We start from the raw sequence: 25,268 nt of genomic DNA, 5'->3' as shown, positions 1-25,268 counted from the left end.
GAAAGAACCGTAAAACTCGTAATTAACCGTCTAATTATCACACAGTGTTGACGTAGCGGGAGCTTGGTGAGTCAGTCTGATGGTGAAAAAACTATTAAATCCATCAAATCAGTTTTCAAACAAAGCTACTTATTATAGCGAACACTTAATGTGGGTGTGAACACAAACGGAACCATTACAGCTCTCATTTCAAATGACCAGATCAATCATTACAGTACAGCTACAGATCAGGTACTTCGCTTCTAGCTGCTTTAAGGTCTCACTAGCATTTAAAATGATGACATTTCGCTGTGAATTCAATATTTCCAATTAGTGGATTTGCTTATTTCACTTTGACAGTCTAATTTGTGGTGTTGATGAAAAGCAAACCATTTTGACATGTCTGACCTTTGAGGGGACGAAGGAGTGGAGTGAGTATGGAGTAAGCTACAGCCTTTTAGCAGTGTTGCACCATTCACTCTCACTTGGTTTACAGTTATGAGACAGGAGTCCATGGTGCAAACATGTCTTTTGAATAAACCAAGCTAAGCTAAAAGCTAACTCATTTGCTAACTGACCCTTGGAAAGCTAGTGCGCTTGGAGAGCATTATTTCCCCTCTTCAATAACCTTTTATTGAACAAAATGGTTTACAATGGTAAACAAAATGCCAGGGGGAATGAAGAGAACAGATAGAGGGAATAATTTATGGACACACATCTACCTAATAACCATACAACAACACACATGGTAATTATAGGGAGTTGTTAAAAAGTAAGTTAGAAGCGACTAGACCAGTTTTTTCTATCATTTGCAACGCTTTAAGATATGAATAACTTTACTGCCTGCAAACTTTCCTTATATTTTCATATGCTTCCACAACAAACTTTTTGAGTAATGTTTTGAATCAGTTCCTGGGTGTTAACAAGATAATCAACTGTGATATGAGATGAAAAACAAGCATATAAAAATGTAAAAACATCCATGTTTCCAGCTTGTTTTTGGAAGCGAAGCAGTTGATTAATGACTGCTGCCAAAGCACAACACCAAACACCAGTCCAGAGATTAAATTAAGGCTGTGTTCACACTGTTCCACCTGTTTGTTTAGAAACCACTGCAGCAACACCTGTCTGAGCCTTTAGTATGAAAGAGTGAAAGAACTTTCCAAACTCGAGGAAGCTGCCTAGTACGTCAAGCTAAACTCACAGAGATTTCATAAATATGTCATTTATGTGCAACGTGTGCATGCGCAACGTGTGCATGCGCAATGTGTGCATGCGTAATGTGTACATGCGCAATGTGATCCTCAATAGAACATTGAACATTTAAATCATTTTTAGACATTAGAAAATATAAATCCATCCAGTATTTCACAACAAACAGCATCAATTTTAGGCCCTGAAAAGATATGAATTGGGCGGGGTACTTCTATACACCAATCACAATGGAATACATCTAATCAACAGATAGCTTTATTTACTCTATTAGTTTTTGATTGTTAAACTCTTATAAGTAATGCCTTAAGATGTTTTTAACATTGATTGGTCATAATGATTTCACGTTTTACAGAAATACTTAAAAGGGAAGTCCACTGATTTTATTTTACACATCAAAGTGTGTTTTCAGTTGTTGGGGAGGACTTCTACGTATGTGGAAAAAAATATATAGATTTGTATGACTCCAGAGGGAGCTGTGTGAAATGCTTCAAGTGACGAGACTACCTAGCATAACACTCTAATCTCTGACTGAACTGTGTGGTCAAGTTGCATTGTGGGTAATGTCATCGCCAAACAAAGGAAGAAGAATGCATTGAATATAAAAGACGATATCTCATGAATGATAAAATCCATGTGAGCTGACAATATTGCTAAATAAGCGGAGTACTTGTTAAGAATTAAAGGACATTTTCAGGGGCTTTTAATTCTTTCATGACCTCTTAGATTTATCTTCCATCTAACCACCGTTTTCCTTTTAGGCGCAAGTGCAATTGAAACTACCAGAATTACATTGCATAGTTTGAATTGTAAATTGTTCAAGATATTACAAAACAAGCTAAAAAAAACAGACTACCACCTGATGAAACTTGCAGGGGGACTGTTATTATTACTGACTTTGTGGCGGCATGCAAATAGGGCCAGAGCTTTCTTTCATTAGTGTTAAAAGACTCTTACCTTGTTGCCACATCCAGCTTGATGCTGTTCCAGCCACAGTAAAGAGTGTACACAACAAAGCCAGTGGAAACAAGAGCACACAGACTCAAACACACACTCTTGTTAATAGATCATGATCACAGATACCACCTCATGATGACCTGAAGTGTGTGAAGGATGGAAGTGTCAAACTCTTGTCGTCCTCCCCCAGGTGCGAGGCGTGGGCCCTCTGACCAGACGAGGCTTCTACCTGGCCTTTCAGGACATCGGCGCCTGCATTGCCCTCACCTCTGTGCGGGTGTACTACAAACGCTGCGCGGGTGTGAACCGTAACCTGGCGGTGTTCACTGATGTGGTGACCGGTGCCGACTCTTCCTCTCTGGTGGAGGTCAGAGGTCAGTGTGTGGATCACGCGGAGGAGAGGGACACGCCCAAGATGTACTGCAGCGCTGAGGGAGAGTGGCTGGTGCCCATCGGGAGGTGTGTGTGCTCCGCCGGATTCGAAGAACACAGAGACTCCTGCGTGGGTAAGTTGACAGCGCAGTTAAAACGGACTCTGGTGTGTTCGCTGACTTGCTCTGCATAATTTTCACTGGTGCAGAACAAGGAGCCAAACCAAGACGAGCACATTCTTGTACGGCAAACAATACTAATCACTGGATTTTGCTATAGTACTATACATGGGAATTTACTATAGCTTGAATTCAAAAGCTTTAACTACAATTAAAGGAAGGGATTTTCTAGGTTATATATATATATATATATATATATATATATATAAACTATATCAAAATATCTAGGTAATTATTAATAATTGCAAGTTAATTTTGTAACTGTAATGTTGTTTCATTTTCCCTGATATTTTACCATAAAAGGAATGAAATGCACTTTTCCAGTGTTTGTGCGCTTTACAACACGTCGGCATTCTCCCATCACCCACATACAGAGTCAGACCTTACATAGAAAGTGCCACCTGCTCATCAGTAGTGATAACATCTACACACACTCACTCACTCACACACATCGGCCATGTTGACTGCAGGAGCCGGGGATTGAACCGCTGACCCTCCGACTGGTCGACGACCACTCGACCGAAGTGTGTTGAGTCACATTCTTAAGATTTTTCCTTATGGGTCCGCAAAGTGCTCATGATTTTTATTTAGCCAGAAAGTATCTTGAGATAATCACATTTAAACAAAACACTTAGCATTTATACTCTTCATACATTTATCTTTAAGTTTAGCTTCCAACACAAGATTTTCATTATATAACTGAAATAATCAAATGTGATTTGTATTTGAACCCTTGCTTTAAAGAAAAGGGGAAGACACATCTAAACTGTATAGAAACTGTATACATAAAAGCTGTGTTGCTGTAAAGGTTGACCAAATAAGAGGCCACAAGAGTACATGGGGATTTTACATTTTTTTTAATATCTGTTCAGAGAGCTGTGATTTTCCGAATAAAACATTTGTATTCATTACACCCATAGTTAACACAATCACAGAAATGTTTCTTTTTTTGAGAGGCACAAAGGACAGAGCTTGACTGACACAAACACTGTCCAGTGACTTCCTATTTACACATCTTGGTTCATTTGTAAAAAGCCAGGGTGAAAACTTACCAGTGCATCTTCTCTTTAGTTCCAAGATAGATTTGTTCTGCTGAAGACACTGGAAAATACTGGTTCCTTTTGCTCGATTGGTGAATTCTTGATCAACTCTACTAATCAATACAATCATTTAAGCATCAGAGTTCATGTCTCCGAAGCAACACCTTCTAACCTTTCTAGTGAATCAAAAAGTATGATTGAAGTTCTGGATGTTGATCCTGTGAAAGGTTCAAGGCCTGGGCAAAAACTTTCCTGAGGTCTGACACGGTTCTCAAGCCAGTGAATACTGAGAAAATAGTCCCTGCTGCCTCGCTGATGAGTATTAATATGTGAGATGTTTAAAATGCAAAGATTCTTGATCCTCTCTTGTTTTTCTTTTTTCTGAAACCACATTCTGTTTGTTTTTGTCGTTTTTGATTTTTCATGGGGTTTTGAGTGGTTGACCTCATGTGGCGACCTGTGCATATTCCAGGTTGCCATGGGTTACAGTAATTAAAACCTATTAATCACAGAGCGATGGATAATTAAACGCTAAAAGCGGTTTGTCAGCCAAACGAGCCGAACGAGACACGCAACACCGCTTCGCTTATATCCGTCCTCCCGTGTTCCTCCTCCCAACACACACACACACACACACACACACTTTGACAAATCCCTGTTGTGTCTTGTCAAGCTGAGGCCAGTAGCAAACACCCTCTTGGTTCAACACAGTAAGAGCACCGTGCGTGTGTGTGCGTGTGTGTTTTTGTGTGTGTGTGTGTGTGTGTGTGTGTGTGTGTGTGTGTGTGTGTGTGTGTGTGTATGTGTGTGTGTGTGTCCGGTTCAGAGGGCCATTTTCAGACTTTCTATAATTAGTTGCAGCCAATTAGCATCAGCACAGAGATGCATAACAGAGCCCATAAGAGAGCAGAGAAAAGGTTGGAAGCACATTTTGAGAGCGTAACAAGTAAGTTGTCTGAACTTATAGAGATATGATATTTTGAGGGGAAAAAAATCATAAAAGCATCTGAAAATAGAAATCATTTGCTTTATGATAATCCTCAGCTGGAGGTGATGTTTTTACTCTGTATTTTATTTACCATTACGTCACGGCAGCCGAAGCAGGAAGTGGATTTCCAGTGGAAGGGGGGCGTAAAGAGCTCTTCTGCGCTGACGTCTTGTCTCTTCTGGCACCAAACTGGGTCGTCGTGCTAATTCACCCTCGCCAAAGCCAGCCACAGTCACGCACACACGAGACCAGACAAGACAGAGAGAGGGGGGGGGCACGAGATGGTGAAAGTAAGACGGCTTAAGTGGTGAAGGCTTGTATGTGTGTGTGCAGAGAGAGAGAGAGAGAGAGAGAGAGAGAGAGAGAGAGAGAGAGAGAGAGAGAGAGAGAGAAAAAATCATGAATGTGCGTGAAGATGTGTGTGTATATGAGCGTGGTTAAGTGGTTCTCCCCTGACAAAGGTGCAGAGCTTTGGCTGAGAGCACGACATGGTGTGTGTGTGTGAGTGTGTGAGTGAGTGAATGAGTGTGTGTGTGTGTGTGTGTGTGTGTGTGTGAGTGAGTGAGTGAGTGTGTGTGTGTGTGTGAGCACAGGGTTGCGTGACATGCCGTTAAAAGTGTCACAGGGAGAGAGGCAATGAAAGACGAGGAGGAGAGAGGGAGAAAGACTCTGGTGGAGTGGTTGACTGGACCCCTCGTCCACTTGAGTTTACATCAAAACACTGAGTCTGTGTGTGTGTGTCTAGTTGTGCATACATGTGTGCAGGTGTGTACTGTAAGTGTGTGTATGTGTGTCTCTGTGTGTTTGTGTGCCTCCCGGTGACACTGAAGAATGGACTAAAGTGCCACATACAGTGAGAGCGATCGAGGACACACTGATATGAGACACACACACTTAGTCTGGTCACATCTACTCAGTTCAGCCGGCCCACCCGAGCCTAACACACACACACACACACACACACACACACACACACACACACACACACACACACACTGAGAGAGGGGTTGGTGCATACTTACACATGTGGGTTAGTTCACTCTGCTCAGTCAATGAACCGCAGCCTGTCCTCCGAGTCTTTGAGCTGCACTCTGCCTCTGATACATTCATGTGATTAATGCTTGAGTTTGTAAGAAATAACATAATCCAGCTACTAGACAGACTCACACACTTACTGGAACTATTCAATCTAAAACAATAACAGTTATCCCTTAGGTCGAGACTACATGCAAAGTTTTCTTTGATGGTTGGTTTTCGTGCGCTGGTTCATTTAAGAGAGTTTGGGTTTTCTTCCCTAAAGTTCCGTAATAAGTCTTCTTTCACACTAGTGCAAAGAAAAAACTTTTTAAACAAAAAGGAATGAGGGAAGCTTCATGGTGATAACATGTTACCCTCTTCCCCTGTAGTGTCTTGTGGAATTGTACAATACATTGTCTTTAAAAGTCAGAGATCTCCACTCCAGCAGCACTTACATACACCTAACTGTTCCACTTTCATTCCTCTCTGTATTCTGGAGGTTTTTGCATTTTATTCCTAAAAACGTGGCAATTCTTTTGTATGGCTGTTGACACTATTTTTCTGATGTAATGATGCACAGAGAGAACATTCCCTTTGACTTCCCTTTGATTTTTTTTCCTGTCTTTATTCAATGTCCAGATTTTGGTTGTACCCAAATGAACATATTTCAGAAATCTTAAAGTAAAACATGATTGTCCTGATGGAACCTCAACAGGGGAGGTTTCATAGTGATTCCTGTTAGTTCAAATGTTTATCCTGATCACCTGTAGTGTCTCCTCTTAACTTCAGTCTGATGTTATCACACTTATATATTCTGTGTCACCTCTTCATCCAAACTATATGATGTTTACACTAAGTGAATTATTCTAATCCAAGACTCCAGAATGTTTATGCTTATTTCTCTCCATCGTCAAATGTGTATGACTAACAATAAAAAAAATCTAAATTAAGATATACATATATTAACATAAACATGCATCCTCAGAACCATCAAGACATTTTTATTTAAATGTTGCTAACTCTTTATTGGTGCACGGAAATACACACAATACATTTCCAACGGAGCCCCGCCAACTTAAAACCAGCTCAGGTGAAACATTAAATACAGAAAATAACTAATTGTGTTGTAACTTTGACAGAACATGATGTGTTCATGTCAGACACTTTCACTCAGGATCAGAAGTTCACTAACAAAACGGGCCTTAAAATAAACTAGCAGTGAATACAAATGAATGAGCACATGTTTACCTCACTGTGAAATCAAGTAAACTGATATTAATAATTGTATAATTATATATTTTTTTAAATTTTAAACTAACACACCTACATGTATATGTATATCTATAACGTTTTTTATTTAAGAAAAAATGCTTTATTCATTATGCTCAATATCCACACAATATTGCCTTTTTTTACAGATCATAAAAAAGTTATCAGGCAAAACTAATTCAACTGTTGATCATGTGTATACATATATACATATATATATATATATATATATATATATATATATATTTATATACACACATATATATGTATATATATATATATATACATATATATATATATACACACATATATATATATATATATATGCATGTATATATATATATATATATATGCATGTATATTATATATATATATATATATGATGTCTAGGGATGATATATAGTATAGATAGATGTATATATATAGATCTATATATATATATATAGAAGAAGAGATAGAGGAGGAGAGAAGATATGGAGAGAGAGAGAGGAGAGAGATAGAGAGGGAGAGATAGAGAGAGATAGAGAGATAGAGAGACAGGGAGAGATAGAGAGAGAGAGACAGGGAGAGAGACAGGGAGAGAGAGAGAGAGAGGATGGAGAGTAGGAGAGAAGAGGAGAGATAGAGAGAGGAGAGAGAGACAGGGATAGAAAGAGAGAGAGAGAGATAGAGAGAGAAGGAGAAAGAGAGAGAAAGAGAGAGATAGAGAGAGAGAGGAGAAAGAGAGAGAGAGAGAGATAGAGAGAGAAGAGTATATAGATATATAATATATATATATATATACATAGATATATATTCTACACATGTATATAGATATATATAGATATATATATACACATATATACTATATATATATATATATATATATATATATATAGCATATATATACATATATACATATATATACATATATATATATATACATATATATATATATATATATATATATAATATATATATATATATATATATACATACATATATATACATATATATAAGGCAAAATCCTGTAAAATAATCACATTGATGTGAATGCAGTGAGCTGTTATGTTCCATTGTTATGTAGGCCTTTTATCCAGAAACTAAAACCTTTATAAATTTATTGAACATTTTTAATTATAATGTCCTTGGAAAAATGTATGTAAGATAAAATAACAATTATAACATTTGTGTCAAAATCATTCTTTGATCATAACCAAAATCTGTTTTAGCATAGGAAATGATCTGTTGTCAATGTGTGTGTGTGTGTGTGTGTGTGTGTGTGTGTGTGTGTGTGTGTGTGTGTGTGTGTGTGTGTGTGTGTGGAAGATAAACCTTTACAGTTGTGAGATCAAAATAAAGGTTGAGTTCGAGGATGAGCAAGGTCCAAGCAAGTGTGTATGTCCAAGTGTGCCATCCTGGCAGGTCTTGTAATCTGTTTTAAGCAGACAACATTATGGCTTCCTCCAGTCACTGAGGGATTGTGGTTATGCTCAGAGTCTCTTTGTAAGAAAACTCTCCTCCCTGTCAGTCACAGAGAGGCAGGTGGGGGAGGGGTGTATAGTGAAGGAAAAGCATCATGGGTAAAGGCAGAGGTGAGAAGTGAAATGAAAGAATAAAAATATAAAAACAGTGACAGAGATTATGAAACAAAGTCAAATGAGAGAGGTGAGGCGTCAGAAGTGAAAAAGTGTGACACATAATGTGATTGTTATCTGTCAACGTGGCACCTTAGAGAAATATCAGAGGAAGACAGCAGCAGGCGACGAGGAGGATTTAATATTCCTCTTTTATATATTTATTTCAGCACACGGAGAGGAGCTGAGGGCTTTGTCCTTTCTCTGGCCTGTCAGCACCTCGCTCCTCTCTGCTGTCTCTACTCCTCACTTTTTATATTTTCTACTTTAAATATGTGATGACGTAAACATACACACACACACACACACACACACACACACACACACACACACACACACACACACACACACACACACACACACACGGGTCATTGAAGCTCCCAAAGGAGCGCTGTGACGGCCATCTGTGACAGGGTGAAGCACCCTCATTGGCCCAGGGTCCCTGAGATCTACACAGGTGAAAACAGCTGACACTCAGCTTTTTTATCGATAACCATTTCAATAACAAAATAATTGTAGTAATTTTCAAGCAAAAATACATTTCTATTTTCTCCATTTCCCCATTTTATATGATTGGAAATGAAAAAGCTTTGAAATGGGGCTGTTGGTAAGACTAAAGAAGCATTTATTAGGCAGCACCTGGCCTTTATCTTCTTACATTTTATAGAAGAATGAATTAAAATGGACATACTGTGTCGTGCCTGGGTAATCTTTGACTGGGCTGCATGGTTCAAGATTCTAGTTTACCTTAAAACCACGATATGAATAGATTTACTGTATTTCAAACACAGTACAATAAACTGAGTTGGTTTGCAGAGCAACTCAACTCGGAGTCAAACAACACTTATTTATACATTTATACAATAACTTGAGCATTTGTAGAGCTCATCAATTAGCTCACTGCCTCGTTCTGTTTCTGCTGACAGTATAAAACAGCGTTCTGTAACTCGACATGGTCCGAGTTACACAACATGTTGTCCAAAGATAACGATGTCTGGCTCAGGCTGAGCAGGTCTGATTCCCACACCCCTGCCAGTATTGTCTTCATTCTTGCTTGGCCCTCCTCATTCTCACACACCAATATGTTTCAGAATATTCAATGTGTTCATGAACAATCATTAGTTATATATGATTTCTCATCAACATTTAGAAATAAATATTTTTCCTCAACTGGAACCCTAACCATCAACATAAAACAAAGGGGTTGAGATTCCATGAAGAACATAACAGACCTCTTATACTCCTCTGCCAAGTCTTTCCATACCTTTATTTCATTCAAATCACAATATGAATGCTTCAATCATTTTTGTAAAGACAAGAAAACAAGGACTAAAATATAAATAACATGAGACGTGGTTTTTAATTGTCAACCCTGTAAACCGGTCGTCTGTGTGGGATGGAAGTTGTAGTTTAAACTGTAGCAGTTAAAGCATTTACAGTGTCCGTTGAGGTTGAAGCACTGAAGGCAATGGAAGTGTCACTTTAAGTGTTAAAAGGTTGGAGATGGCAGGTGAGGTGTAAGAGCTTAAACCCTGTATGTGTGTTTGGAGAGCAGCAGCTGAAAGCAGGTTGTACAGGATGCCAACTATCAACCAACATTGATTTCAATGTGACAAATATTAGTTTTGAACCATGATAAAACAACCTGTACATAGAGCTGTATTTATAATTGATGTCATTTAAATTTAAGTGTGAAATGAAGTTAATATATCTAATTCTCTGGCATGTAGGCTACTGAGCGCCGCGTAGCTGCTACGTCTTTCATCCGAATCCCACCACGATTTCCTCCAGGCTGCAAAGTTCCTAATGAAGATGCAGTTAAGTGATTTGGGGAACAGATGATGGTGAGAACTTCATTATTCCTCAGCTCACGACCGCTTGAGTGGAACACGATATTCATAATTGCTGTCAGAATCAACTTGTGGCTGCCTGCTATTGAGAACGTATAAGGAGCTCAAATTGAAGCGGTCTCCTGAGAGGGGGAGACGGGGGAATACGAAGTGATCAAATTAGTTCCATCCTCCTGGCGGTTTGTAAACAACTGCTGATCAACAACATTGTTACTGTTTGGAGGCAAATGACACAGGGGCTCCAGAAACACACCCACACTCACAGCCTCGGGCGGGAAGCTGCCTGGTGTGAGCGCACACACATTCACACACACATATGGCTTCACACTGAGTGACACTAACTTGCATACACTTACATTTGAATCCTCCGACACCGGATATTTGTATCAATGTCATTTAATGTCTTATCTAAAGAAGTTAATCATTCTTTCTTAAAAGGAATTTATTTTGTAGTTTTGGACACAAACAGTGGAGGAGTGGGAATGCCTCGACATCCCCAGAGAGAAATCTGGCGGGGAATGAAAACATAAGCAGTCTGATAATGTCACTTCATGGAATCATGACAGAAACACGTTGAAAGCAGGGTTAGCTGGTTGTTATATGTCGAGTTACAGAAATAACAAGTCTGAAATCAACATGTCTTCAAATGATGAGGACAAAAAGTCACGCTAACGGCTCCAACCAATGTCCAAATAAATGCTTCCATGTTGACTGAAAAATACGTTGTGAACACAATTTCAAAAATAAATGGTAATTTAGTTAACATGAATTATCAAAAACAAAAGCTTACAAATGTCTTTTGGGTGTAGGAATTTGTTGGGAGGAGGAGGAAATAATAATGTAACAATGTCAAAATATTGAACCTACTTAGAGCAAAACCTTTATTTTCCTCTTTAACAACCTTCACCGCCAACAGAGGTTCTCCCTGTCTGGCTGTGTTGAGATGACGTTGGCGTGTTCCCAGATCTCAGCATTTATTTTGTTCAACACAATGTTATCATAAGTGATAATAAAATAACAACCAAAGCTGTAATAAACTCTTTTAATACATCAGACAAATTCACCACAATGAGTGTCAGGGCATCGCAAGTGGCTAATTGAAACGTCTCATTAGCTACATTAGGACATTCAACTTTACTGGAAGGTTATCATGTTCACACACACACACACACACACACACACACACACACACACACACACACACACACACACACACACACACACACACACACACACACACACACACACACATAATCCAGTTATTGCCACAGAACGATGCCAACCGTACTGATGTGGCTAAACAAAAACTTTATAAAAGCACAAAACATCAGCTATCACAGCTGCTGCGGCCTCAAGCTGTGCATTGGGAAAAGAGGCATTGGGAACGTGTGTGTTAATGTTCAAATATGTGTGTGTGTGTGTCCTAATGTGTGTGTATCTCATTAAACGTGTAAGCTATGTACATCTGTTTGTTAGACTGTGTGAGCATCAGTGCTGTGAGATTTGTTGTTGCTGTGCCAGGACTTATTTGTCTTTTTGTGTCTGTTTGGTCTTCATTGGTGGATGACCAAGGTTTTTTAAATGAGGAGAGGAAAGGAGATGGAAGGAGAAAGAAAGGAAAGCAAAGACAAGTACAGAGGAGTGGAGGAAGGGATGTAAGGAAAGAGGAGAACAGAGAGGAGAAAGGGAAAGAGGAGAGGAGAAGAGAAGAAAGGAGAGGAGAGCAAAGGCTGAAAGGGCGTAAGAAAAGAAGAATAGAGGAAAGGACAGGGAAGGAGTAAGAAAGGGAAGTAAAGAGAAATGCAGAGAAGAGGAGGAAGGCTTTACAGTAGATGAGAGCAAATAAAAGGAGAAAAGGAAAGGAAATGAGGAGAGTAAGGAAATTATTAAAGGAAAGAGGAGAACAGAGAAGGGTAAGAGTGGAGAAAAGGAAAGAGGAGAGGAGAAGAGAAGGAAAAAGGAGAGGAGAGGTAAGGAGTAAGGGAGGGAAGCAAAGAGAAGCACAGAGGAGAGGATGAAGGGATTACAGTAGAGAGGAGAGGACAGGAGAAAAGGAAAGGAGAGGAGGAAGAGAAAAAAGCAAAGAGGAGAACAGAAGAGAGGAGAGGAAGGCAGAGGAAGAAATGATGAAAGGTAAGAGGAGTGGAGAGGAGGAAAGGAGAAATGAAAAGGGGAGAGAAGAGCACAGGAGAAAGAGGAAAAGAAAAAATGCATGAGAAGAGATCGTATTATTAAACATTGTAATGCTGTTAAGCCACCATGAGTGCGTGTGTGTGTGTGTCTGTGTCTGTGTCTGTGTGTGTGTGTGTGTGTGTGTGTGTGTGTGTGAGGGAGGAGAGGGAGAGGGAGCGAATGAATCATATCTCAGCCAGACACAGCACTGTAGTGTCACTCAAACTTCCCTCCAATCTTTGTTGTGATTGGCCGAAGCCCTATCTCCACAGCAGGTGCGAAGGGCTAGACATCAGTACACAAAGCAACTTTGCTGACACACACACACACACCCACACACACACACACACACACACACATACTCGCACATGCCTGCATACCCATGTTACCAGCTGCACAAAGACACACACTCTCACAAACAAATCCTCTTATGTGCAGCCCGTATGAATGCTTAATTCAGGAATGAAAACACACACACAAAAGGCCGAGAGCTGCTGGGTACATTATTGATTGAGTGTGTGCCACCCTTGGCCTGCAGTAGCCACCCATGTCCCAGTCCAGTGTCTAAGAGCTATTAGTGCTGACAGTAAAGAGACAGGCAACATGATAGCAGATCACTGAGAAGCTGGCAGCCTCCGTCTGAAGGGACTGCGGGACTTCTTCAAATGATTTTCTGCCCTGACTTCTTGTTGAGTTAAACTGATGTGCACACAGAGCGCCGTCATTTACTTCTCCCTCTTGCAGTTTGTATGGATGTGGATGGTTGAAAGTATGTGTGTGTGTAATGAATTGTAATAATGTTGGCATTTAAAATCGGGTGACCAGTTGCGACATTGTCATTAGGGAGACAAAGTTTCACTCTTCCATCAATGTCTGGTCATTCCTCGGATAAAAAAAACTGACACGGAAAGTTTGAGCTATGTAATATGTCCATCATGTCTTATTGAAAACCAGAGTACGCTCTAATGCAGTCTGCTGAGCTGTCAGTGCAACATTTAAGTGACTCTCATGTCTCAGACAGCTAATAAGTAGTGATGGCGAGATGAAGCTTCATGAAGCATTGAAGCTTTCCATCCAATTGGTTCGCTCATGGGCCGAAGCTTCATGGTGCTTCATTTGCTCTACTGCGCCATCAAGTGGACAATAAATGTAAAACTGGCGAAGTGCAAAACTGCAGTAACCTGCTACTGATCAGAAATGTACATGTTTAGAACCCGGCCCGCCCGATTACCTGCATCACTAGTGGGCACAGAGTGGCCATTCATTCCCTACTAAAAAAGGCTCAGTAACTTCCTAAAAAGACTTTAGTTTTTTATAATGATCACTGTAACAAGATTAAATGAATGGTGTATTTGTTCATTAATACGGTCAGATGTGTAATAATACACGTTGGGTCCTCTGGGGAGTATTTACCGCAGCAGAACGATGTATGTGGGATTGAGTGAGAATAAACGAGTGTGTGTATGTTTATGGTAATGAAGGAACATTTCGCCCAGCGGAACAGTGTGGTTTAATAAATCACGTTTAACAATGGAGCTCTATGAGGATTATGATATCTGTTTTGGTCTGTTGACAAGAAAAGGAAAATTGGAGAATGTCAGAAGACTTAGAGCACGTACCAGACGACACATGTCAGCTTTATATATATATATATAGCCTTGATAGGATTTCATGAATTGTACCACTTTTGTGAAGTATAGTCTTCCAAAAAATGGACAAGGTTGCAATTACAGGTCTCAGGTTAATCAGACTTTAGCTCTGTGTGTATACCCTTATTTGGTCTTGGTGATGTGCTTCCTTCAGTCCTGACAGGAATCATCATTTGATCAAACCTCTGCTCAAATACACGCAGACGTCCCAAAACACCAGTTCCAAAGTTGTTCTGTCTGTACTCCCTGATCCAAATGTAGACTCCCGCCTCGTGCTTGTGGAATCTGAGAGGACTTGTACCTTGTATTGAATGTTAAGTGTGTAAACTTTTTTTTTGATCCTTTGACGGATCTGATATGACCTGAGCTGCCTCAGCCCGGCTGTAGCCATATTAGCGCAGTGTGACTCCTGCCTCTTTGCAGCTCTCTCTTCCGCCTTTTCAAATATATAAATAATCAAAAGCACTTGATTAATTTCCCCTCCGATGCATTGCAGCAATTGCTAATGTCGGAAAAAGAGAAGTTTAGCCTCCCTCCCCCTCCCAGTCCCTTCTCTCCCCCGCTGCCTCTCCCCACGCCTTTCCCCTCTCGCTTCCATTTCCGACACACGCGCTTCACAGTCTCTGATCTTCTCAATCGGCTGCTAATATGCCTCTCAGAATGCCCGTCTTTTTTGAGAAGCTACCCTTCCCCTCGACCCTCTCCTCATTCTCCCCCTCCCCTCCTCCTCCCAGTCCCTCCATCAGACACAGTTTAATGGTGACAGCCATTCAATCGGATAATTAACATCCGTTTAACGCTCATTAACCGGGATGTATTTGTCTCGTTTGATTTGTAATTACCAGGCCTTTTTCACAGAAATACACTGCAGTAATGTTTCCTTTGTGATGGCTTCATTGATGGAATTGATTTGAACCCAGCAGGGAGTCCAGCAGGGAGGCGAGGAGAGGCAGGAATGCATATGGCCTGAAGATATTGATGCTATACTTTGTCCCAGTCTGTCTCAGAAAGTCTGACAGCTAGAGAGGAATCAATTGGTGCCAATCTGTACTATGAATACAACATATATTTACCGAGGTCTGTACACAAACACAAAAAACATGATTCACATGCACTGTGCATATAGAGAAGTACATTCCTAAACTGTTACATTCCCACTGAAATTGTGTGTGTTTTCTGCCTCAGCTTACAGAAGTGGGCTAATTCCTTCTCGAAGCATAGATAACCAAAAGGGAGAATTATATTCAGATTTTTTGGTTCCTTTTTTTGGGTTTTGCTTTTGTTGTACACTGAGATATTATTTGTCTACATGCAGTCACATCATTACATTTTAAAGTTATTTGCATTAAAAGTGTGGCTGGAGGGACGTGTGCAACATAAACACACCAGCGACTCGTCATCTGAACAACATGAGCGCCACCATGTTCACCAGCTGTTTACCCGACTGTACATATCATTACATTAATATATATATGTATATATATATTGTAGTATACACATCTTTCCATATTTTCCATATGTGTCCTTGCTCTTTATTGTTGTACCATGCACACATTCTTACATACTTAATTCTTGTTTCAATTTTTTTATAAATTCTATGTTTACAGTAAAAACTGCAACGTTCCCCAATTTCCTTTTAGATGCTAAATGCTGTGGTTCTTAAACGCTGTCTGTCCTCGGTTTAAAAGGCGACAGTTAGTCTTCTTGCAGACATTTATTTACTTTACATCTCTGTGACTCATAATGAAAAACATTTGACTGTAAAAACTGATAACTTTTGAGATTTAAGTTGGACTAAGAAATGCTGGGAGTCAACTGTGTATTTGTCATTCTGTTCACACAGATATCCTCCGTAAGGTCAGCTAATTATATGATAGATGACTTTAAAACTGTGCTGTGATCATATCGCCAGAGGAAGCCCAGGTACCCGGTGGAACAAACAAATGCTGTTTCACTTGGACAGTTTAAATTGCCATTTTTCTCCAGGTGATATTTGTTTTCTGTTTCATTTGGAGCTTCGGTGTTAGGTGGCCAAGTGTGGCTTAATGTTATATTGTAGTGTTTAGTCTTGTTCCCACTTTACAGTCTAATAAAATGTTCCATCAGACGTTTATTAGATCATCAGGTTGTTTTCTCTGCTGACATGTTTCTGATGTTTTGTAAAAAATAATCCTTTATCGATCTTTAAACTTTTTCTAATCGTCCCATTTTAATCTAGTCTTGTCTCGTTGTTACACCCAGCAACCCCCCCTCCATCACTTCATTATCTTTATCAGCAGCATGAGAGCGTCTAATTAAAGTGTAGAGTACACAGTGCAATAATTATAATACAGTTGCATCTTGGATCTATTACAACTTGTATTTTAACACAACAATGTTAATACAGTGCAGCACGAGTGTAATGGATGATGATACTCTGTCTTGTCTTGATGCTCTCACAATGCCACAAGCTGCTTTATATGCAAAGAACATTCAAACTGATTTTTTTTCCCCTATTAATGATTCCAATGTTGCCCTCTGACCCCAACACAAACAAGCTGAAGCCATCTATCTATCCTCCTTAAAGGATCCTTAACCAGCCCCATCCACTCCATCCCCAAGGTCGTCGATCAGCGAGCACCGAGACATAACACATAGTAAATCAGGCTTTCCTCAAATTGGAAGGCCATTCCTTCATTTAAGCTCTACAGTGGGTTGAGGCAGAGCGGCAACCCAGCTGTTAGTACCTGGACTTGCGATGTAAGAGGAGAGACAATGTAGATGGTGAGTGTCCCATTTCCACAGCTGATCTCCCCGACACGGTTATCCATCACTCGGACAGTTTCAGCGGCTCGTTAGTGGCTTCACGCGCTCCCCAGGGAAGCAACTAAGGAGCCGTTGGCTAACTTTGTCACCGGATTGTGAAGTGCGCTTGATTCTTTACAAGGTCGATGCTGCGCAGGGTCTAGGACATCCGGAGAGAATATGTTCTGGAAGCACATGTAGAACTTTTTGATCTGTTGTTTGTTGACAGATAAGTTTAAAGATATTTTATTTTTCATGAAGAAACTGTAGCACTGTTTGAATTGGTTACAGAGCCTTAGCTGCAAATATCCACCATGAACAGACAAAGGAAATGAAAACATCCAATATAATCTATACTTGTGTTCGACCAGCAGGGTTGTAGTCCTGTCTCAAGACATATTTATAATCTGCTACTTGGCCACTGGTCCTCCAAGATACAGGTGTCCTTTCTGACTCTGTGGGACACCCCTGAGATCTTAGAGCTCAGCCCTCTCTATAGCTCTGTCGTACTCCTCACCTTCAGAGTCCCAGGTGGGGAGAGAAAAGCAAGAAATTGCGGAGAGGAGACTGACTGATACAACTAGTAAGCCTTTGTTTGGCAGGTATTATATTATATGTTATATTATTTAGGGTTAATTATTTTACTGTTTGTGGGGACTTTCAACAACCACAGGAGAGAAGTAGATAGTTGTTTGTATTTAATGAAAAGCATTTTGTTTTCATTTTTATTGGAGATTTGTGCGCTTTCACCAGCCGACCGGTTGCACTTAAGACCCCGCTCCCCTCTGCTCCCCTCCGCTCCCCTCCCCCCCCCACCCCCACTCCTCCCTCAGTCTCCTCACGCGTGGGACGATGATGTGCTTTCTCCAGCTCCCCCTTTTTTCCAATGTATTTATTTACCCACTTATACAGGGAATAAATCAAGGTCAGCACACAATGCCGCACACGGCTATTAAGATTCATTGTAATGCAAATTCTCCTGAAGCGAGTGTACTACATTGACAGGTACTGACACGCCGGGCAACACGTAAACAGCCACACATGAACACACACACACACACAAGTATAGACACACACGTTTACCAACTTAGAGATTCTGTAAACAGTTTACCAAAAGGAGTGTGACAGAGGAGTATGTGTCTGTTCACACCACATCTCCATCTAGTTCTACATCCCATCTGAAAAGTGCTCTGCTCATCAGTATTATTGACATTATCTACGCTATAAAGTACGACAAATATTGTTATGGAATTGAACAACTGCTTTTTTTACATTATCATACAATTGTTAAAGTCTTTTTATTTTTTATTGTGTGGATCTGTTTCATGCTGTTAAAGAAACTTAAACTGTTGTTAAAACTTAAAACAACTTAAGTGTTGCCTGTAATTCCTCCCATGTCCATGTTAGTGACACAGAGATGCTGTGATTTTGTAAAGACTCAAAAACAAGTGTTTTAATTAACTGTAACGTTAAGTAATAGGACCTAATTACTGAGAATACACCACAGTCGTAATTCCAGACTTAAAAAGCCTTATGAAGATCTTTACTGAAGCCAACACAAATATGAAGATCTGTGGACTGACACGACATGATACTACGTGTACAGTTGTATTGTTTTTTTGTGCTCAATTCCATTTGTTTAATTTAATATGCTGCAAGTTTGTTTGTTTGTTTTCAGATTTTCGTCACGTCTGGATTGACTCAAGAGAGAGAAACTGGAGCAAAGCCGTGTTGTTAGGCTCCGATCCACTGTATCATTATATGACTGAGAAACGGAACCAATACCTCGATGTTGCAAAACTACATCATGTGTCATTTAGTTTGACACAATTTGATGATTCAAACACAACCTTTGGAGAGCAGAGAGTGCATGTTGTAGCAGGTTTGTGCAGGATGTAAACAGCCTCTCTTCCTCCTCAGAAGGAACAAAGTAGTGACAGATGCAGTTTCTAACCAGCAGCAGCTGTTATAGGCGAGGTATATCTACAAAATGTCTCTGAGATACTAACTAAAATCCCTGTCAGTGTAGATAGCATCAATGCAAACTACTGGTTGCAGTGCTGCATGTAAAACTGATCAAATTATTGTGACTTTGAGGCTTTGGCTCAGTTTGTGCTGGAAGAACTTCCTGTTTTGTGCCGTAAAGCAATCTGTCAGATTCCCTGTCAAAGCTAACTACATACAAATGTAAAGCACAGCCTGCTGGAAGTTGCAGATGCAGCTCACCCATAGTTTCCATCAATGATGTGATTTATTGACATGCTACACACATTGCTTTTAAGAACATAATATGAGATTTAACTGGAATATAAGGAGAACAATGACCTTAGTCTAAGATGTGGCTTGTCAGGCTGCAGCCCAGAATCATTAGCTGGCATGTTTCCACTGATCACTTTGCTTCTTGCAGTTGACACGGATACATTTTCATTTATATCTAAATATTTTTCTCCATCAGGAGTACCAAATGAGCCGCACATCAGAAGAGGGAAAGGTTATCACAGCTGGTCGTGACACAGACTGCCTTCTCTCTGCCTTTGCATATTCACCTGCGTGTTGATGAATTCATGCTGCGTGTGGTTACCGTGGCTGCATCAGACACACCGTGTGTATGTTTGTGTGTGTTTTGCATTATCATAACCTTTGCGTGTGTGTGTGTGTGTGTGTGTGTGTGTGTGTGTGTGTGTGTGTGTGTGTGTGTGTATGCGTGAGCGTGTGCAGAACTCCTGGTGAATCTGTCAGAGACTTCAAAGCTCGCCGCTTCTCTCCTTGATGAACGAGCTGTTCCGATGTTTATCGTGACCTGCTTTTCAACTCAGGGGCTTCACAAAAAACATCAAGGGATGGAGGGATTAACGGGATAAAAAAGGAGAAAGAGAAAATAGTCTGGGATAAATATTGCAAAGATAAATAGTTTCTGGCTCCTGTGGTGGCCCTGGAAGTGGAATAAAAGAGCGAGCAGGTCCCCCATGTTTATCTATAGTGATACACATACTGTACTGGTGTGTGTGTGTGTGTGTGTGTGTGTGTGTGTGTGTGTGTGTGTGTATGTGTGTGTGTGTGGTGTGTATGTGTGTGTGTGTGTGTGTGGTGTTGTGTGGTGTGTGTTGTGGTGTGGTGTGGTGTGTGTTGTGTGTGTGTGTGTGGTGTGTGTGTGTATGTGTGTGTGTGTGTGTGTGTGTGTGTGTGTGGTGTGTGTGTGTGTGTGTGCGTGTTGTGTGTGTGCTGAGCATCTGCTGTGTGTATTACACATTTTGAGAGGTAAAGTTCATGCTCAGTTATAATTGTCAGTTTTAACTGCTTAAACCATTTGTAAAGTTATGCTCATCAATTACAGGCTCAATGTCCCCAGTACTTAATGTCACTCAAGAGGAAGACGATGTACAATCATTGTTACACTACGTTGGGCTTGGTAACAGCAGATACTAAAGCTTTAGCATGTGGGACTGTAGATAGCTAGATGAAATGCCAAATATAATCTAGCATTATAAAAAGGTCCATTTGAGATGCCCTGCAGAAATGCTCAAAAATAATCTGCATCAAATATGTTTCCACGTGGGGTTTCAATCAAATGTTTTCAATGAACTAGTCAGAAAGCTTCATCTGTTGCCTGCTCAGGGACCGCTGGTGAAATGTAGCTATCAGGCTGTGGAACAGTGTTTACTGTCCACTTTAAATAAAGATATAGAATAAAATAATCTGTCCTATCAGAACAGTTCTGCTCATCTACATAGAATAAGAGCAGAAGAGACAGAATGTGAAATACTTAACATAATATTAAAATCAAATGCATTAAATGTATTTATACTAACCTAATCTGTGTATTTCTTAGAATAATGTATTTTCTTCAGGGTTGCTCTGCTTGAAAATATGTTTATAGTGATGTTGTGGATTCCCTTCACATTTGTTTTCCAGAACAATGTTCTCTAAAATTAGCACAATCAAGTATTTAGTAAAAGAAGAATTGATGTAATAAAAAGCACAGTAACGCTTCAAAATGATCTTTTTGGCAGATCTCATGGACTTTTGTGAATTTTCTTTTACTGTTTTAGCACAAATGTGACTGCAAACACTGCAGCTTCCTTTAGGTTTACAGTAGTGATGCGTCAGGGACTTTTAATACCTGCACACCCTCACAAGTTATGAGAGCCAATCAGCACCGCTCAACTGCGTTAATCACCCATGATGCAAAGCGCTAAATACATGCATTACAGCAGCACACTCGTCAGGACTGAGACATGGACAGACGAGGACTGAGCTGTGTGTGTGTGTTTGAGAGAGAGAGAGAGAGAGAGAGAGAGAGAGAGAGAGAGAGAGAGAGAGAGAGAGAGAGAGAGAGAGAGAGAGAGAGAGAGAGAGAGAGAGAGAGAGAGAGAGGATGGTATTGCATGCAGTGTTACTCAGAACACTGCTTTGCCTGAAGCAGGAGCCCTGTGGGTCGTGGGATGACATCACTAGTTTGTAGGCACCTGATGTTTGTTAATACAATCTAGACATTTTTTTTATCTCAGGGCAGGATTCCTTTGCAGGGGAATTGAACGGTAAATCCTTTTCTGCAGTCTGCTCTCAGCTCCTCCTCACAGACACCTGCTGCCTCGCTCTGCTCCCGCTCACAATTCCCAGCTCTGGTTTGTGTCCTCAACTGCAAAGTCCATCATGTGTTGCTGATTTAAAAACGTTTAGCACCCTCACAAGTCACTGGGACAGGCTACATGCCTGTAATCAACTTAAATTACATTACAAAATAGTGTGCACAGAAAAACACAAACGCACAGCCAGCAAACCAATATCAACAAGTGAGGAAGTTCTTCGATCTGTGTATGTCACATGCTCCTTCTTCATTCGAGATTTTCAGCATGTTCAGCCTTTAACTGTAACTCACAGAAATTGTATGTTATTCTTTTGTCATTTTGACCTCTAATTAGTGCACTTATTGGAGTCTAATCATCCTTAGAGACAAACACACAACAAGGAGCAAAGAGTCTCTTTCTCTCCTTCTCCGTCCACATCTACATGTTTCTGTGTGACTCTTATTGAAAGCACATACAATCATGAATGTGAAAACAGCCTTTATACAAACTGTCCATATCAAACCATCTGTATCGTAAGTAGTAAATCACAATAGTAGCTTCCATAAGAAAAATGATTATTATAAAACATCTAACCGTGTAAGAAGATGCAGTAAAGTGTGGGGTTGTGTAAATATATATTGCATTTTCCTTTCCATTCAAAACAGATCATCTCAGCCCACTGGTGAGGTTGTATTTATGTCAGGCTGTGGCTGCTTCTGGTTGTGTCACGTCCTAAAGGAACGCTGTGAGCGGGACGTTTGACCACAGGAAGTCAGGAGGTGTGAAACAAAAAGTGCCAAAATGTTTGGGGTGTTTTTTGAGGTCTTAACTAATTAAGGATCATGCTCAGAGATACTCTGCCTAGACAACTGTTCTATGTTGACCCCGTCCATATAAAAACAGTGAAAGTGGTCGAGCACTCACAGAAAACTAATATCAAAGTCTTTGATAGAGCCCTTTGAGTTTAATAAGAAATTAATTTAGAAGGGTAAGATTTGGTTTTTACTACAGGATGCTTTATATTTGTTTTATTTGGCTTGCCTCAGTTTGCACAGAACACCAGATAATTCTCTCTCTGCTTTAACCACACAGCATCTTGAAAAAAAGGCGCCTTCTGAAACCTGGAAATAAATTCTTGTTTGCTTTATTTATTGTAATTCATGAGGCAAAGAATGTTTTTCCATCCGCATTGTCTTTCTCACTTTTCCATTTTCATTTCTATTTCCAATCTGATGTGTTTGTCAAATCTTAATTACTGACAGCTGGCAGTACCCGTGCTGGATATTACGATAACACGACTGGTGGTGTTTGCAGGTGGGGAGCCAGTGACGGGTCCAGGCGGATAGAATAACAGCATATACATTCAGTGGAGGTAGATCTGTCAGGAATAATGTGACTTTCACACACTTCACGGTTTAAATACTCACATTTTTCATGAAACAATTCTTCATGAGGGCAATAACTACAGTGCGTACACTGAACAATTAGGGGGGAATAAAATGTCTGCAAAAATATCAGCCTATCAAATTAAACACCATTATGCAGGATATCATTATAAATCTAATTACATTTAATTGCACATCCAGTGTGTGTGTGTGTGTGTGTGTGTGTGTGTGTGTGTGATCATGTGCGTGTGTATTTTTCAGCTACATGCATGGGAAGGTTTCATTCCTTTTCAATGGCATCTAGAAATGTCTCAGTCAGTAATCCAGAATACATTTGAACTATTCGCTTTGTTGTAATTTCACTAATGTTGGTTATTCAATTTCATGGCTCTTTCAGCACATTTGAAGTCTAAGCACCTAAAATAGCCCTCTATAAACTTAACAAGGAAAGGATAGGAAAACACTGCATCTGTAAACTAACACTCAGCATTGTGAGAAAACATATATTACCCGTTGAGGAAGAGCAAACACAAGCGTGGCGTTGTCTGCTGCTGCTTTCTGAGTGTGTGCGAGGTTTACCCCGGTCCCATTTACCATAGCAGAAGCTTATTAACTGCCAGGAAAGAGAATATATTTATCAGAGCCCCCTCCATTATTAATCAGTGCAGAGTTAAAAGTGAATATGTATCAGAGCAGCTGAATGAGGTTGAAACACGGTCTGGATTCTGAGGGTCTCACTGGGAGTATCAACAGTGCACAGCCTTTTCAGCCCAAATCTGAGCAGAAAGAAGTATGACTTTCATCTCCCCTGCTCCACGGTCTCTACGGTTACAAGGCCTGTAATTATACATACATTTGAAAGAGGGGCGAGCAGGGGGGGGAGTTATGTCCTAAAATGAACGCTTCGGAGGAGATGACACAGTATTGAAAAAGTTGAAGCAGCGTTGATATGCACAGCTTCCTATAGCGGTGTGATTCACGCCTGTTTGGCTGCCCTCTCTCTCAATTCAATCATGGTCTGAGTGATTACGGGAGTGCAGAGACCTTCCCTGCAAGCTCACTATTTACTCTATTTATTCTCTTGCTCTCTCTCTGCAGCCTGTGAGGTGGGTTTCTATAAGCCGGTGGCGGGCGATGGCCTGTGTGGTAAATGTCCTCAACACAGCCACTCAGAGACCAGAGCCGCCCTCTCCTGCCCCTGCGACTCCAACTACTATCGAGCGGCAGATGACCCAGCAGCCGCTCCATGCTCCCGTAAGCACAAACACACTATACACATAATCACCTAATCCCATAGACAAGAACATCTCCAAGACATATCTCAAAAGACTTGCACACACCCACAACACACAGAAAATCTGCAATGATGTCCCGAACATACTGTATCTATGCCTCAAAAATCCAATTGACTTTTTAGACAGTGATGAACTCAAACCTTCGTCTTTCTTTTCTCCAGGACCTCCATCTGCTCCAGTAAACGTCATCTCCTCTGTCAATGGGACGTCTGTGAATTTAGAGTGGGATCGCCCTCTGGATACTGGAGGTCGCAGCGACCTGAAGTACAGCGTGTTGTGCCAGAAATGCTTAGGTGAAGGAGGGCCCTGTGAGGACTGCGCTTCCTCTCCGGGAGGCGCTGGTGGAGGGAAGGCAGGCGGAGGGGCGAGCATCGGGGTCGGAGGGATCGTGGAGCGTTTGGGAACCGCAGCAGTTCGATTTGTTCCCCGGCAGACTGGGTTGACGGAGCCCTGGGTGACGGTGCTCAACCTGGTTGCTCACAGCAACTACTCCTTCCGTCTCCAGGCCATGAATGCAGTGACGCACCTGAGCAATGAGCCGTCAACTTATGCCTTGGCCAACATCACAACGAACCAGGCAGGTAGGGTTCGGAACAATGATATACAATTTCTTATTATGAAGGCTTTGGTGCATGGCACATACAGGGCATATTTAATGGAACTTAACAACATTTTCCTTAATGTGTATCCACTGTCCTGGGTTCTGCTTGTGTCTCCACTGATCCTGGAAATACAGCAGCAGCTGTTTTCAGAGAAAAATCTCAAGAAACCCCACTATACACCACCTGCTCAGCACCAAACAGCAGACAGACACAGTTAGAGACTTGCTGGTGAACATACAGCAGCATTTAGCAGCTAAAGAGCCAGATATTTCTCTCAGGAGATGGTACAGACCAAAATCAGAGCTAAAAGAGTTAATAATGGACTTTAAATGAT

The 25,268-nt window shown here is 40.7% G+C and overlaps 1 protein-coding gene across 5 annotated transcripts in view; it reads left to right on the top strand.

The window, feature by feature from the left end:
* epha8 (eph receptor A8) overlaps positions 1 to 25,268 on the top strand; it is a 112,490-nt gene that overhangs the window by 56,289 nt on the left and 30,933 nt on the right. For all 5 annotated transcript variants that reach the window (XR_003832356.1, XM_029432833.1, XM_029432832.1 and 2 more), the window contains exons 6-8: positions 2,339 to 2,654; positions 24,136 to 24,291; positions 24,494 to 24,913. Coding sequence is in view for 4 of the 5 variants with exons in the window: in XM_029432833.1 (XP_029288693.1) it covers positions 2,339 to 2,654; positions 24,136 to 24,291; positions 24,494 to 24,913 (892 nt within the window). In the remaining variant the exon portion in view is untranslated. The remainder of the gene's footprint in view (positions 1 to 2,338; positions 2,655 to 24,135; positions 24,292 to 24,493; positions 24,914 to 25,268) is intronic.

The sequence above is a fragment of the Cottoperca gobio genome, chromosome 5 (genome assembly GCF_900634415.1).
Source record: "Cottoperca gobio chromosome 5, fCotGob3.1, whole genome shotgun sequence".
Lineage (NCBI taxonomy): Eukaryota > Metazoa > Chordata > Actinopteri > Perciformes > Bovichtidae > Cottoperca > Cottoperca gobio.
The sequence above is the reverse complement of the archived record's forward strand: the minus strand, read 5'-3'. Positions and strand labels throughout refer to the sequence as shown.